Below are 12,853 nucleotides of genomic sequence, written 5' to 3'. Positions count from 1 at the left end.
AAAAATGGTAATGTAATCGGTGGCAACAACACTCTGAAGTTTCAATTCAAGGCCGCATATCTAGAGCATAGAGAAAATTGCATGCATGTTATTGAACAAAATCCATAGCAACAAAGAGATGCCTAATAACAATTCAATTTCTCAAAACAATAACTCTCAGCATATCCAGAAAAGGTGGCCGCGTTGCATTAACAATGATCAAAACTTAGAAGCAGTTGTCTATATAATTCTTCCTTGTTTTAAAGGTATCTTACAAAGATTAATAGGAAAGATGAAAAACCTCGCAAGTCTTACAAGGTGTCCTCTCAGCTACCAGTCATTGAGCTGTATAGTCGATTCAAATTTGTTTTCCCGGTCTTTATGTCACAAAGGTGTTGCAAATCCTATAAGATAAGGTATAATGATGAAGTTAGGATATGAAATCATGCTATACAAGATATTTATGAGTATGGATGACCATTCAAGATGAAAGTTATGGATTATCATTTATCTTAGTGTATTTCATAACAGAGTCAATTTTGCTTTTAGTTCTCCATGTTTTATGCATAAGCGTATATGGACTCTTTCTGGACATACTTATGATTTTGGTTTTTGAAATTGGGCGAACATCTCAAAACTCAAAAGAATTCTTCTAATAAGAAACTAAACAAAGAAGTTATTAGTAAACATGAACTATTTTACTTTTTTCAAAAACAAAAAGATGAGAACAAAATCGTTCTCAGACCAGGGTTGAGAGTTCAAGGCAATCGAAGTTCAAAGCACATTGCATAGTCTATGCAGGTAAGAAGACCATTGCCGAACTTCTTCCACTTCCTTTAAGAGATAAAACTGGGAAAGAGAAACAATAGTGCAAAATTTCCTGATAGAAGTGTTGCAGAACAACGAGAACACAACAGAGAGTTAACAAAACAAGATCCGAAATCATACGAACAAAAATCCTCTCCGTATCGCCCAAGGATATGCACATAATCATAAGAACAGTTTATATAGAGAAACGGCGAATAAAAAACCTTCAGAAAGCCAGCTCCAGCAATGCGAATCGACGGCAATTTTGGACTTCAACCGAGCTGAGGCGACGGCGCTATGGAGTGGCATCAGAGACTCCACAGTAGCCAAAGACGAAACAATCCTAGAGTAAAATAAAGTACGACCGATGAAAAATGAAAGCAAATCAAGTATTTTCAAGATCCGAAAAAGTTCAAATACAGTAAATCAACAGATCGCAAAGAAATTCCAGCACGTCAACGACTGAATGAAATTGCAGAATTTGAAGTAAAAATACCTGGAAACGGAAGTGAGGCCTTTGGAGGAAGAAGAATCCGGCATTGGATTTAAGGTTTTACGAAGCAGTGTTCTGGTCCGGCCGGCCATGGACCTTGAACCCGTCGCCGTGAGAACTGATCGGCAAACGGAAGCCATTTCTGGTCTTCGGGAGTAGGCGGAACGCAGGTTTTTCCCTACACACCGCCTTGGGAACTGACTTTATAACGGGAAAATTTTCTCTGCTTATTTATATTAAACTCTATGAAGTTATTAAGTATAAAATTTTTAGCGGGCGTAATTATTTTGTGTTTGGTGTTAAATAATCTATTTTATTTTGAAATTATTTTAATTATTCAGTTTATTATATACATTTTCCAAAATATAATTAACCTCAATATTTAAAATATTTTATTGAAATTTCAATAAAAATATTCATAAATATCGACGTCAACGAATAATTGATGAAAAATTATAAAATAAAAAAATAGAAAAAAATAAAGTAATAAATAAATATTTTACACTTTGTGGGCTATTTTTATATTTCTGCCAGAACAAAGCCCAGATAAAAGCCCATATAACAGCCCATATAAAAGCCCATATAACAGCCCATATAAAAGCCCAAGACCAGGCCGAAGCCCAAGAAGCGGCGTTTTATCGACGGGAAATCGGAACGATTCAGGGACTCGGTGATCACATAGATCAGTCTCTACAGAAACATTTCGGAATCCCTCCCCTGTGAGTAGCGGTGGAAAACATTGCTTAGACAGAGCCAACGTTTGCGATGGCTGCGATCTTAGCTCGCAAATCCCTTCTTGCTCTTCGTGCTCGTCAGTTTGTAAGCAATCTTCTATTCTTTGCCCTAATTTTTCTAATCTTCCGCCCCCTCCCCCCCTTTTGCTGGTTATAGACTTGTAAGAGCTAGTTGCCTGAATATGGACGACGTTGTGCTTTTATTTTGTTTTGAGCTTTCTGGCGTTTGCAATTGAATTGAGGTTTTCTCGGTGGCAATTTGTTTGTTTTAGTTTAGATATTCGAATCGTTGAACGGATGGTTTTTTTTCTTTTTAAATTTTATCTTTTATCATACAATTATGGTCATTGGGAATTGTTATGGGAAGCTTATCTGTTCTGTTGGGTTTGTGTTTCATTGCTAATTCAATTGGGACAAACTTTTCGATATGGAATTGAGACTCTGTCCTTTCTTTCCCCTAACAAGGAAGGATTTGTAATTTTAATGTCCCATTTGGAGGGAGATAATGTTTAGAAAGAGAACTTGAAGTACTAACTACTGCCGACTAGGCAGTTGATTGTTAGTCTGTTTATGCAGTGCAATATCCAGAACTTTCCTGGAAAAATGTAGGCTATTTCTAGATAGGTCGTCAAGATCTGTGGGTGGTATCCGAAATTTTGGGGGTGATGTTTAAGATATCTTGTATGTTCTTTCCTTGAATTGCGGTTGGGAAAACTAAAGGAGATTAGAATTATGGTGTTGTGTGGCTTATTTTGCTTGTAACTGGATTACCAGTTATTTATCTATTTCTATGTTGGGATGGGAGGGTTCTGTTCAATTTTCACCTTTGAAGGTCTTTTAGTGTTATTTGCTTTGTTTGTTTATTAAAAAAAGTGTTATTTTCTTTGCTGTGAATATTTCACTTTGATATTTGATGAAACATATTATTTACTGAGCTTTAGTTGTCAATGGAAGTATTCACAATATTGATTGAAAACTTGATAGTAATCATGCCATATAAATCATATTCCTCAATTTTTGTAGTTGTAAGAACGTTTTGTACCCTTTATTTTATTTATTATATGTAATCTACTGTTGTTAGGCCATCTCTGGGCAAGCATTGCAAGGTTCTCCGTTTCATGGTCTCCGGTCAAGTGCACACTTGTACAGTACCAAAAGAGGTTTTTTTTCTGATTCTCATCATCTTAATAATTATACTCGTATATCCATATTGGCATAATTAATCACTGCTGAACCAAGCAGTGTGCATATGATCCACAGGATGCGAACTTATTCGTTTTTTCCTGCCATAATGGTGCGTTGGGTATTTTTCTTACCTTCGAATTCTTTTCCATCTCATTACTTCTGCAGAGGATGAAGAAAGAGAGCAGCTTGCCAAGGAGATGTCGAAGGACTGGAATTCTAGTAATTTTATATTTTCTTCTTGTTTCTTCACTGTTTCCTTTTAAATCTTTTTCAGTTGTTCGTTCTATTAGGTTTGACGGTTCTTACAAAAATTTATTTCTTGGCTCTTTGTAGTTTTTGAGCGTAGCATAAACACTCTATTTCTCACTGAAATGGTACGGGGTCTGATGCTGACTCTTAAATACTTCTTTGAGAAAAAAGTCACTGTAAGTGTCTTCCAAACAACCTTCTGTAGCACTAAGCTAAAATTCTTGTTGATCCTGATTTCTGATTATTGTTCATGTATCATGTAGATCAATTACCCATTTGAGAAAGGCCCACTAAGTCCTCGCTTTCGAGGTGAGCATGCCCTCCGACGATATGCAACTGGAGAAGAACGATGCATTGCATGCAAACTTTGTGAAGCTGTAAGAATTTGGATCTATATTTTTAAGTTTTAGTTTAAATCATTTTGGTTTGGACAATATATTTCTACAACAAAATGTTAAAGAAGTCTGTAGCACTATAGCTTGGTCATTATTTTACCATCTCTTAATGCATTGAAGCACATATTGTCATTTTAAGTCAAGTTGAGAGTCTTACGAGGATAGAATATATCTAAGGTGATCTAGACACGCCATTAATTCTTGACTAAAAAGTATGTTTGAGAAGGATTCCTTATATCCTTTGGGAAATTAAAATTTATATTCAAACATTGCTGGTTATATGAATGGGAAAATGTGTTTTTTTAAGATTAAAGTGTTTAGTTTATTCAGCCGCTAATTTATGCTCTTTTGATCCATAAAACTCATGCTTTACTAGGTAATATAGTCTCAAGGTCTTTAGTAGCCATGTTATTTCTTGTTTTGATCGCCTGTTATTTAAGTTTCTGTGATGGTTAGAATTCAAGTTTGTAGAAATGGTTACTTTAGGGTGAGTTTAGGATGCATTATGAATGAAATGGTTTTAAGTGAAGCACTTATCTTGTTTACATAATATGTTAGCCGGCCATGGTTGGAATACTTTTGGTTTTTATTTCCTAAACAATTATTGAGATAAATTCGATATTTTAAAATGTGCTACATTTGAGCATAAGCTTAGCTGATCATTACTTTGTGTTGTGGCTTTGAACTTATGCTCGTTATTCGATTATTCTATTTGATTTTCTTATTAGATTTGCCCTGCCCAAGCAATCACAATTGAAGCCGAGGAACGAGAAGATGGTAGTCGTAGGACCACAAGGTGATCACCTCCACAACATCTCTTTATTCTATTATCCGTGTCCCTAATTAATCTTATTTTTCAGGTATGACATTGACATGACCAAATGCATCTACTGTGGATTCTGTCAAGAGGCATGCCCTGTTGACGCCATTGTCGAAGGTCCCAACTTCGAGTTTGCCACAGAGACTCACGAGGTTGATCTTATTACGTTTTGAATGTTATGGTAAGCTACCAACGTTGGTGATGAATGTATGCTCATAGTTTCTGTGATTTTGTAGGAGCTTCTCTATGACAAAGAAAAGTTACTTGAGAACGGAGACCGCTGGGAGACTGAGATTGCAGAGAACCTTAGATCTGAAAGCCTCTATCGCTGATACATTTGCCAATGGTGCACTCTGCATTTAACTTTTCTTTAGTGGCATTCATAATAAGATAAACCTGAGCATGCTGTTGAAATTATTTTGTGTTCTTGGTATACATGAGTTGAGAACATAGTTCTTGCTTCTTACTACGGCCCAAGTCTGGGATTTTTCTGATATCTTTTGTTTTTCTTCCCAATAAAAATGGGAATGGTATGGTTTCTCATGGAACAGTCGTAATGTAGGTAATATTTGAACAATGTCATCAATATCTCATCAATGTTCTTCCAGAAAGCATCAGAAATGTGTCAATTTGATTATCAAAGTTCACTAGACTGCATTCCTTAATATTCGATGCTGGATAGATAAGATTTTCTAACCAAGGGTCATACTTAGAAGGTTTGGTCCATGAGTTCTCAAGCTTTTAGTTCTTGCCCCTTTAAACATTCCCTCCCCTAGGAGACTTGTGGGTCTTATGGTCAGTGAACAACTCGATCTAAATGTATGCCCAAGACTTCATGCGTTTCTTGCGATATAGCCTGATACCCGCATCTAGGGCTTCATGGGTCCCCTTGATTACAATCTACATATCTATGTCCAGAATTTCATGCGTTCTCTGAATACCTACACCTCATGCTTCATGTGTTATCTGTGACGTAGTCTGTATCATAAAACCATGTTACACTACGCATGAGGACTACACATGAGGTCTTTAGGGTATTTAGGGTATCTTAGGTAGAGTAGTACTAGTTGTCTTCTTATCATGGTAGGTTTAGGGCTTGGGTTGTGCATTCTTGATGTGGTCTCATAATTCTTTTAGCAGGATTTTGGTTATAATCTTGGGTTGAGTTCTTAACATATTCCAAATCATTTAGAGCCACTTGGGTTTCAAACCATTTTGGTCATTTCACACTTATCCTTGGTTTAGCCACTCACAAAAGGTCCCACAATGTACAAAAGAGTCAATTTCAACCATGCACAACATTAGAGAAGTTCATAAATTTCTAACCATGGAAAGACCTATAAAACAAGAGTTAACCAATAAGAGAGTTCAAATGTACTATGAAATTAACCACGGAGGCCATTAGAAGGAATGATTAGTGATCACTATATGGGCTGAGCCTATATTTAAAAAGGGAACAGAGTTTCGAGTTTCGATTTTGACTATATGATGATGGTCCATGATTTTTTGAAACTGATCATAAACATGTGTCAGTTAAGGTCTCTATCTGTCAATTAAGGTCGAGCTAGACAACTTAATCTAAGACAGACACAAGTGACCGACCCTTCTTCCAAAGAAAATTGGATATATATCATGTATGTACAACTCGCTATCCCCTCCAATTGGGAGGGGTGCAATTGCAGAAGAGAAGTATGATATGTTTATAGACTGAACTTTCCTTCTCCAACAAAAGAGAATTGGCTTACATTCCAAAAACTACAAGAAACAAATGATCAATTACAGAAAAAATGCAAGCTAAAACCAGCTCAATCTCAAAGTGTGCTGTGTTATTAACAAACAATCAACACCAAACCAATGTGTCCCTCCTACTTATTCTCCAATCTTTCAATGTCTTGAACTTCAGCTGGTTCTGGGAATATCTCCTTCGAATGTCGTCGACGAGACGACGAACGTTCGCTTCCACCATTCCGATCACTTCCTTGCGAACCCATCGTTCCTGATCGTTTGAAACTACTTCCGCCTGCTTTAGACAAGGAGGCTGATGGAAGCATCGTAACATCCGAAAGGCTTTGGTGCCAGCTACCGAACAAAGAAGCATTCCAAGAACTTCCAATGGAAGTTGATCGAAACTGTCTCGAGCTCGAATTCTCTTCCCTTACTACCTTCAATGGATTTTCCAAAGCCTTGAGGATGTATTTCATCACGGGTCGCCTCGAAGGTTTCGGATTGAGACAGGACTTGGCAACAACAGCCACAGCCCATGCTTCTTCCAACAGATCTTCGTCCACGATCAATGACGGATCCAGGATCTTTGTCACGAGTTCCTTGTTGTTTATGCTGATGCAGGGTAAGGTCTGATCTAACCATTCGTTGATTTCGGCATCTGGGACGGCACTGATCCCGAGCTTTCCTGTTACGAGCTCGAGCAACACCTTTCCGAAACAATAAACATCATAGGTACAAACTGCTGTCTGCAAACCTGGTTGTTAAAAGGGATGAATTATTCTGGTACGCATATAATATGGAAGGACATTGTTTCAATTATGTTATTGAGAACATTCAAATGGTTACTTTTCAGGTTGAATATTATGACACAATTCTCAAATAGAGAGAAGCAAATGACAATAATTCTCCAATGTTTAGGCAACAGTCGACCGTTTCGTAAAAACGCGCAGATCAATACAGTCCATATGGGTCCAACTATCGTCGTTGATGCTCGAACTTCACCCTATACCTTAAGTTTAAGAACTAAGTGTAACAACCCAAGCCCACTGCTAGCAGATATTGTTCTCTTTGGGCTTTCCCTTTCGGACTTCCCCTCAAGGTTCTTAAAAAGCGTATGCTAGAGAGAGGTTTCCACACCCTTATAAAGAATGTTTCGTTCTCCTCTTCAACCAATGTGGGATCTCACAATCCACCTCTCTTCGGGGCCCAGCGTCCTCGCTGGCACTCGTTCCCTTCTCCAATCGAGGTGGGATCGTACAATCCCACCCCCCTTTGGGGCCCAATGTCCTTTTTGGCACACTGCTCGGTGTCTAGCTCTGATACCATTAGTAAGAGCCCAAGCCCACCGCTAGCAGGTATTGTCCTCTTTGGGCTATTGTGAGATCCCACATCGGTTTGAGAGGAGAGCGAAACATTTCTTATAAGGGTGTGGAAACCTCTCCTTAAGAGACGTGTTTTAAAAACCTTGAGGGGAAGCTCGAAAGGGAAAGCTCAAAGAGGACAATATCTGGTACGTTGAACCCTCAAGTGGATGAATTGCGAGATCTCACATCAGTTAGAGAGGAGAACGAATCATTTCTTGTAAGGGTATGGAAGCCTCCCCCTAAGAGACGCATTCTAAAGACCTTGAGGGAAGCTCGAAAGGAAAAGCTTAAAAGAACAATATCTGCTAGCGGTAGGCTTGGGCTGTTACACTAGGTATTTAGACCCAATTCATGCTGAATTCTCCTTTCAAGGGTATTTTCCTCCAAATGAGAACGATTCAATATTGACATGAATCACAAACCGGTGTCGGGAAAACAATTATAAACACGAAAATCGAACTAGTTTTCTACGTACCTAAAGAGGCCTCCTCAGATGACCTGCACATCATTTGGAGAAGAGTACTATCAGAAAATAATGTAAGAACATTATCATACAATGATCAAAGAACTCAAACAGAAACAGATATCACAAATAGAGAACAGACAATGATAATAAGCAGATTCATGAGTTGAAAAGGTACTCACTGTGGCAATCTCAGTAGCTTGCTACTTCTGCTCGGTTGGGCTTCCCCTTGTTGGCCACAGACATGGCTCAAGCTTCCAAGCCGCACTTCAAATTTATCATCAAGGAGTATGCTACTCGCTTGAACATCTCTTCATTACCAAAAGAAAGCATTGTTAATATTTTTATTGTTAGGATGTACATTAAGAAGATATTGTCCGCTTTGGCTCGTTATGTATCGTTGTCAGTCTCACGGTTTTAAAACGCGTCTACTAAGGAGAGGTTTCCACACTCTTACAAGGGATGCTTCGTTCCCTTCTCCAACCAATGTGGGATCTCACAATCCACCCCCTTGAGAGTCAACGTTCTCGTTGGCATACCGCCCAATGTCTGGCTCCAATAGCATTTGTAACAGCCAAAACTCACCGCTAGCGGATATTGTCCGCTTTGGCCTATTACGTATAGTCATCAGCCTCATGGTTTTAAAACGCGTCTACTATGGAGAGAGACTGATGGCGATACGTAACGGGCCAAAAGGATAATATATGCTAGCGGTGGGCTTGGGTTGTTACAAATGGTATCAGAGCCAAACACCAAGTGGTGTGCCAGTGAGGACGCTGGGCTCCAAGGGGGGTGGATGGTGAGATCTCACATTGGTTGGAGATGGAAACACCCAAGGGTGTGGAAACCTCTCCCTAACAGACGATACATAACAGGTCAAAGCGGACAATATCTGCTAGTGGTGAGCTTGAACTGTTACAAATAGTATCAGAGCTAGACACCGGGCGGTGTGCCAGTGAGGACATTGGGCCTCCAAGGGGGGTGGACTGTGAGATCCCATATCGGTTGGAGAGGGGAGCGAAGCATTCCTTATAAGGGTGTGAAAACCTCTCTCTAGCACACGTATTTTAAAAACCTTGAGGAGAACCCTGAAAGGGAAAACCCAATGAGGACAATATCTGCTAGCGGTGACTTAGAATGTTACAAATGGTATCAGAGCCAGACACCATAAAGTGTGCCCGAGAGGATGCTGGCCCCCAAGGGGGGTGGATTGTGAGATCCCACCGGTTGAAGAGGAGAACGAAGCATTCCTTATAAGGGTGTGGAAACCTCTCCCTAGCAGACGCGTTTTAAAAACTTTGAGGGAAAGCTCGAAAGGGAAAGCCATAGGTATACCTATGCACGAGAGGAGGAGTACAATGATGATGCAGAAAACAAAGACCCTCAGCAGCTCCTAATGCAATTTTAAGCCTTGTAATCCAATCCAACGACTGCAAACACTCCTCATCACTCATAACTTTCTTGAACAACGAAGCTGATAAGTCACCATTTGGGACAAATTTATACACCAAAAACTTCTCATTTTCATTCTCCAAGCACTGACCAATAAAAGGAACCAATCTTACATTTGAAACCTTACTCAACAGTTCCAATTCCACCAAGTAACCATCATTAGCTCGATGCAAATCGACACGTTTGATAACGACACGAACCCCGTTCTGCAATACACCATAAAAAAGATCCCCTGAATGACCATGTTTAACAAGGTTCAAATCACTAAAACCATTACTTGCTTGAACCAACTCTTCATACTCGAACGTTTCTCCTAAACTTGCATAATCAATCAACAACCGAGGAGTCGGTTCGACAGCCTCCGTAGGAAGAACAGGTCCCACGACGCCTCGTCTTTGATTAGTAGTTCTTCTCTTCCTCCTCCATAGGAAGATTAGTATCAACAACACTATTAGGAAGATAACAACACTCCCACCAATAACACTGCCTAAGATAACACCATTCCTGTTGCTCTTCTTCGATGATACTTCTGCTATTGGATGTTCGGTAGGCTCGAGAAAGCCGAAAGTATCGAAGATGAGTCCCCTTGCAGAATAGAATGACGTACAAACAGCCAACGTCCTCTGTCTAGACACATTATGGAGGCAGTTACTAACGAAAGATACGTCGGTAGGTAGATAATCAGGAACGTTTCCTTCGAAGTAATTTCCCGACAGATCGATGACACTGAATCTTCTCAATATGATTGTAAGGCTCCCATAAAATGCATTCTGAGATACATTAAGAACAGCATCAGTAATGTTAAAACTCGAGCTATAATTTGGTAGCAATCCTGTAAAACTATTCCTAGACACATCAAGAAGCTGCAATCCAGACATTGACCATAACCCATCAGGGATTAAGCCAGTAAAGTTGTTATCTTTCAGATCCAAGGATTGCAACCGTGTTAACGTTCGAAACAAACCGTCATTCAACGAACCATCGAGCGAATTGCTCCGGAGTACCATACTTCGCAAGCTCGTTAATCCTCTTAACTCCAAAGGCAATGTTCCAGACAAAGAATTGACACTCAGGTCAAGGTCAAGTAAGCTAACAAGCCCTCCAAGTTGAGCTGGTATTGAAGAAGACAACATGTTTTTCGAAAGGTTTAGATACCGAAGCTTCAATAGGCTCCCAACGCCCGGAGGGATCGACCCGGATAAGTAATTAGAAGAAAGATCAAGCCGAGATAGATGTCGAAGCGATGCAAGTGACGATGGAATAGAACCAAATATAGAACAAGACCGTAGATCAAGCACTTGGAGCAAGCTGAGATGATGTCCAAACCACTCAGGAATCACACCAGGAAGAATGAAATTAGAAGCATTAAAGGACTGTAAAAGGGTCAAATTAGCCAAGGATTCAACAGCAAATTGAGGGTTCTTCCTACCAATACTTGTTCTTCTAAAGCCAGCAATATTGATATCAGTTACTCTACCATTAATACACTTGATACCCTTCCAGCCTAAGCAAGGGTGAAGCTTTATAGGCCACTCCTTGGTTCTCAAACCCAACGACGACCTGAGCTCGAGTAACGCAGCTCGTTCGGCCCGGGAAGAACTCGGTGAATCTTGTTGTTGAAATGTGGGCTCAAAGAACAACAAGAACAACAAGAACAACAAGAATGCAAAGTGTATCATAAGTTGCTTATCATAAGCCATTGTTCATAAACAAAATCCAACACTGAAATCCTACAAATTCCCATCCCTCTCTCACAGTTTTCTATAACTCAACTCCCAAAATTCCATTATGTTCTTCCCCTGTTCCCCAAAAATCCACTTTGTTCTTCAAATTCTCTGATTTAAAGAGATGGGTATCAAAGAAAAACCAAAACCCACCAAGAAAAACAGAGAAATGACAGTAATATATCAATTTTAGACAGAGATAGAGAGAAAGAGGAATGTAAATTAGTGCAATAAGAGAGTGGTTTATCACTTTCTCTCCCTCTTTCCCAACAGCCAACCCGGAAACTTGGTGTATCCGCCACCGTCCACGGCGGCTTTCGCCAGAAACTTGGTGGCTTTGAAACGCCGGCACTGGAATAGCTCCAACTTCTGCGGCTGTTCACGGCGGAGGGGAGGAAAAACAGGGGATTTGGAAGTGGGGTTTGTATGTTTTAAATGAAAAATTGCAACTTTATTTAAAACAATTTGCTGTGTAGTTGTCAATTTGAAGAAGGTGATGAGAAAAAAGGGGTTGTGATCATTTGAGAGGTCAAAGCATTAAATTATGAACATTAAAGTCAGCATTTTTGTTCAAATGGAGCTAACTCAACTGTTTTTCTTATACAACAATTACGAGTACAATATCGAGACATCGATGAATCTAGTTAATTATGTTTGGATCGATCATGTCTTAAAGATTATACTTTTTTTTTTATTTAAAATTATTTAATATTGAAATATAATTTATTTGACGTAAGACTGAAAACTTAAAATTAAAATTTTATTATGTGACGGTTACGTTAAATAATTTCTTTTTTAATATTTGAAGTGATATATAAATGAGGAAGATTAAAAAAAATTATATATTCTTTTGGTAGTTTTTTTGAAGTGTTTTAGAAAAATAAATTGAGAAATGAAAAATTTATGTGTTATTAAAAATGAAAGCTAAATTAGTAAAAATATTGATAAATTTTTTATTTTTTATTTTTAAAAAATATTTATAAACTTTTAAAACTTTTAATAATAAACTTAAATTTTAAAAATTAGGACTCTCAAATTTTTAATAATTTAAAAAATACTATTATCGTAGTACCATTTTCAAAAATACCTATTAAATTTTAAACGTTCAATTAATAACCTTAATTTTTATATTCGTGAAATTTTTTAAAGTTTAATAATATTTTTTACGGACTTTTTTAAGTGAGGATATTTTAAAAATAAAGTATCAACTATGTAAAATATTATTAAAACTTTAAAAATTTTAAAAATCATTTTTAAATAAATACAAATTTTTATTAATTTAGCTTAAATAAATAAAAAAAATCAAATGAACAAGTGAGAACTATGATGAAATGAGGCTTAATCTTGAGGGAGGGTGCCTTAATCATTACCAAATGACTCCAACTTTTGCAATAAAAAAAATAATTACCTTTTTCTTCAAAGATATATATATATATATATTATCAAATAATGGTAAGAATTTA

The 12,853-nt window shown here is 38.1% G+C and overlaps 3 protein-coding genes across 3 annotated transcripts; 1 reads left to right on the top strand and 2 right to left on the bottom strand.

The window, feature by feature from the left end:
* Positions 1-144: 144 nt before the first annotated feature.
* Positions 145-1,492, bottom strand: LOC111793910 (protein NUCLEAR FUSION DEFECTIVE 6, chloroplastic/mitochondrial). Its single transcript, XM_023675980.1, has 3 exons — positions 1,283-1,492; positions 1,011-1,129; positions 145-383 (listed from the first exon to the last, which is right to left on the bottom strand). Exons 1-3 carry the CDS (start codon positions 1,417-1,419, stop codon positions 364-366), a joined length of 276 nt encoding a protein of 91 aa, XP_023531748.1. The 5' UTR covers positions 1,420-1,492; the 3' UTR covers positions 145-363.
* Positions 1,493-1,938: 446 nt separating this feature from the next.
* Positions 1,939-5,275, top strand: LOC111792175 (NADH dehydrogenase [ubiquinone] iron-sulfur protein 8, mitochondrial). Its single transcript, XM_023673509.1, has 8 exons — positions 1,939-2,098; positions 3,095-3,173; positions 3,364-3,417; positions 3,532-3,623; positions 3,711-3,824; positions 4,571-4,638; positions 4,703-4,814; positions 4,899-5,275. The coding sequence occupies exons 1-8, from the start codon at positions 2,045-2,047 to the stop codon at positions 4,992-4,994; spliced, it is 669 nt and encodes a 222-aa protein (XP_023529277.1). The 5' UTR covers positions 1,939-2,044; the 3' UTR covers positions 4,995-5,275.
* A 1,112-nt stretch (positions 5,276-6,387) lies between these two features.
* Positions 6,388-11,786, bottom strand: LOC111793790 (probable LRR receptor-like serine/threonine-protein kinase At2g16250). The gene is made up of 4 exons (XM_023675832.1): positions 9,550-11,786; positions 8,397-8,525; positions 8,227-8,249; positions 6,388-7,141 (listed from the first exon to the last, which is right to left on the bottom strand). The coding sequence occupies exons 1-4, from the start codon at positions 11,364-11,366 to the stop codon at positions 6,528-6,530; spliced, it is 2,583 nt and encodes an 860-aa protein (XP_023531600.1). The 5' UTR covers positions 11,367-11,786; the 3' UTR covers positions 6,388-6,527.
* Between the last annotated feature and the right edge of the window lie 1,067 nt (positions 11,787-12,853).

Source organism: Cucurbita pepo, chromosome LG04 (genome assembly GCF_002806865.2).
Source record: "Cucurbita pepo subsp. pepo cultivar mu-cu-16 chromosome LG04, ASM280686v2, whole genome shotgun sequence".
Lineage (NCBI taxonomy): Eukaryota > Viridiplantae > Streptophyta > Magnoliopsida > Cucurbitales > Cucurbitaceae > Cucurbita > Cucurbita pepo.
The sequence above is the reverse complement of the archived record's forward strand: the minus strand, read 5'-3'. Positions and strand labels throughout refer to the sequence as shown.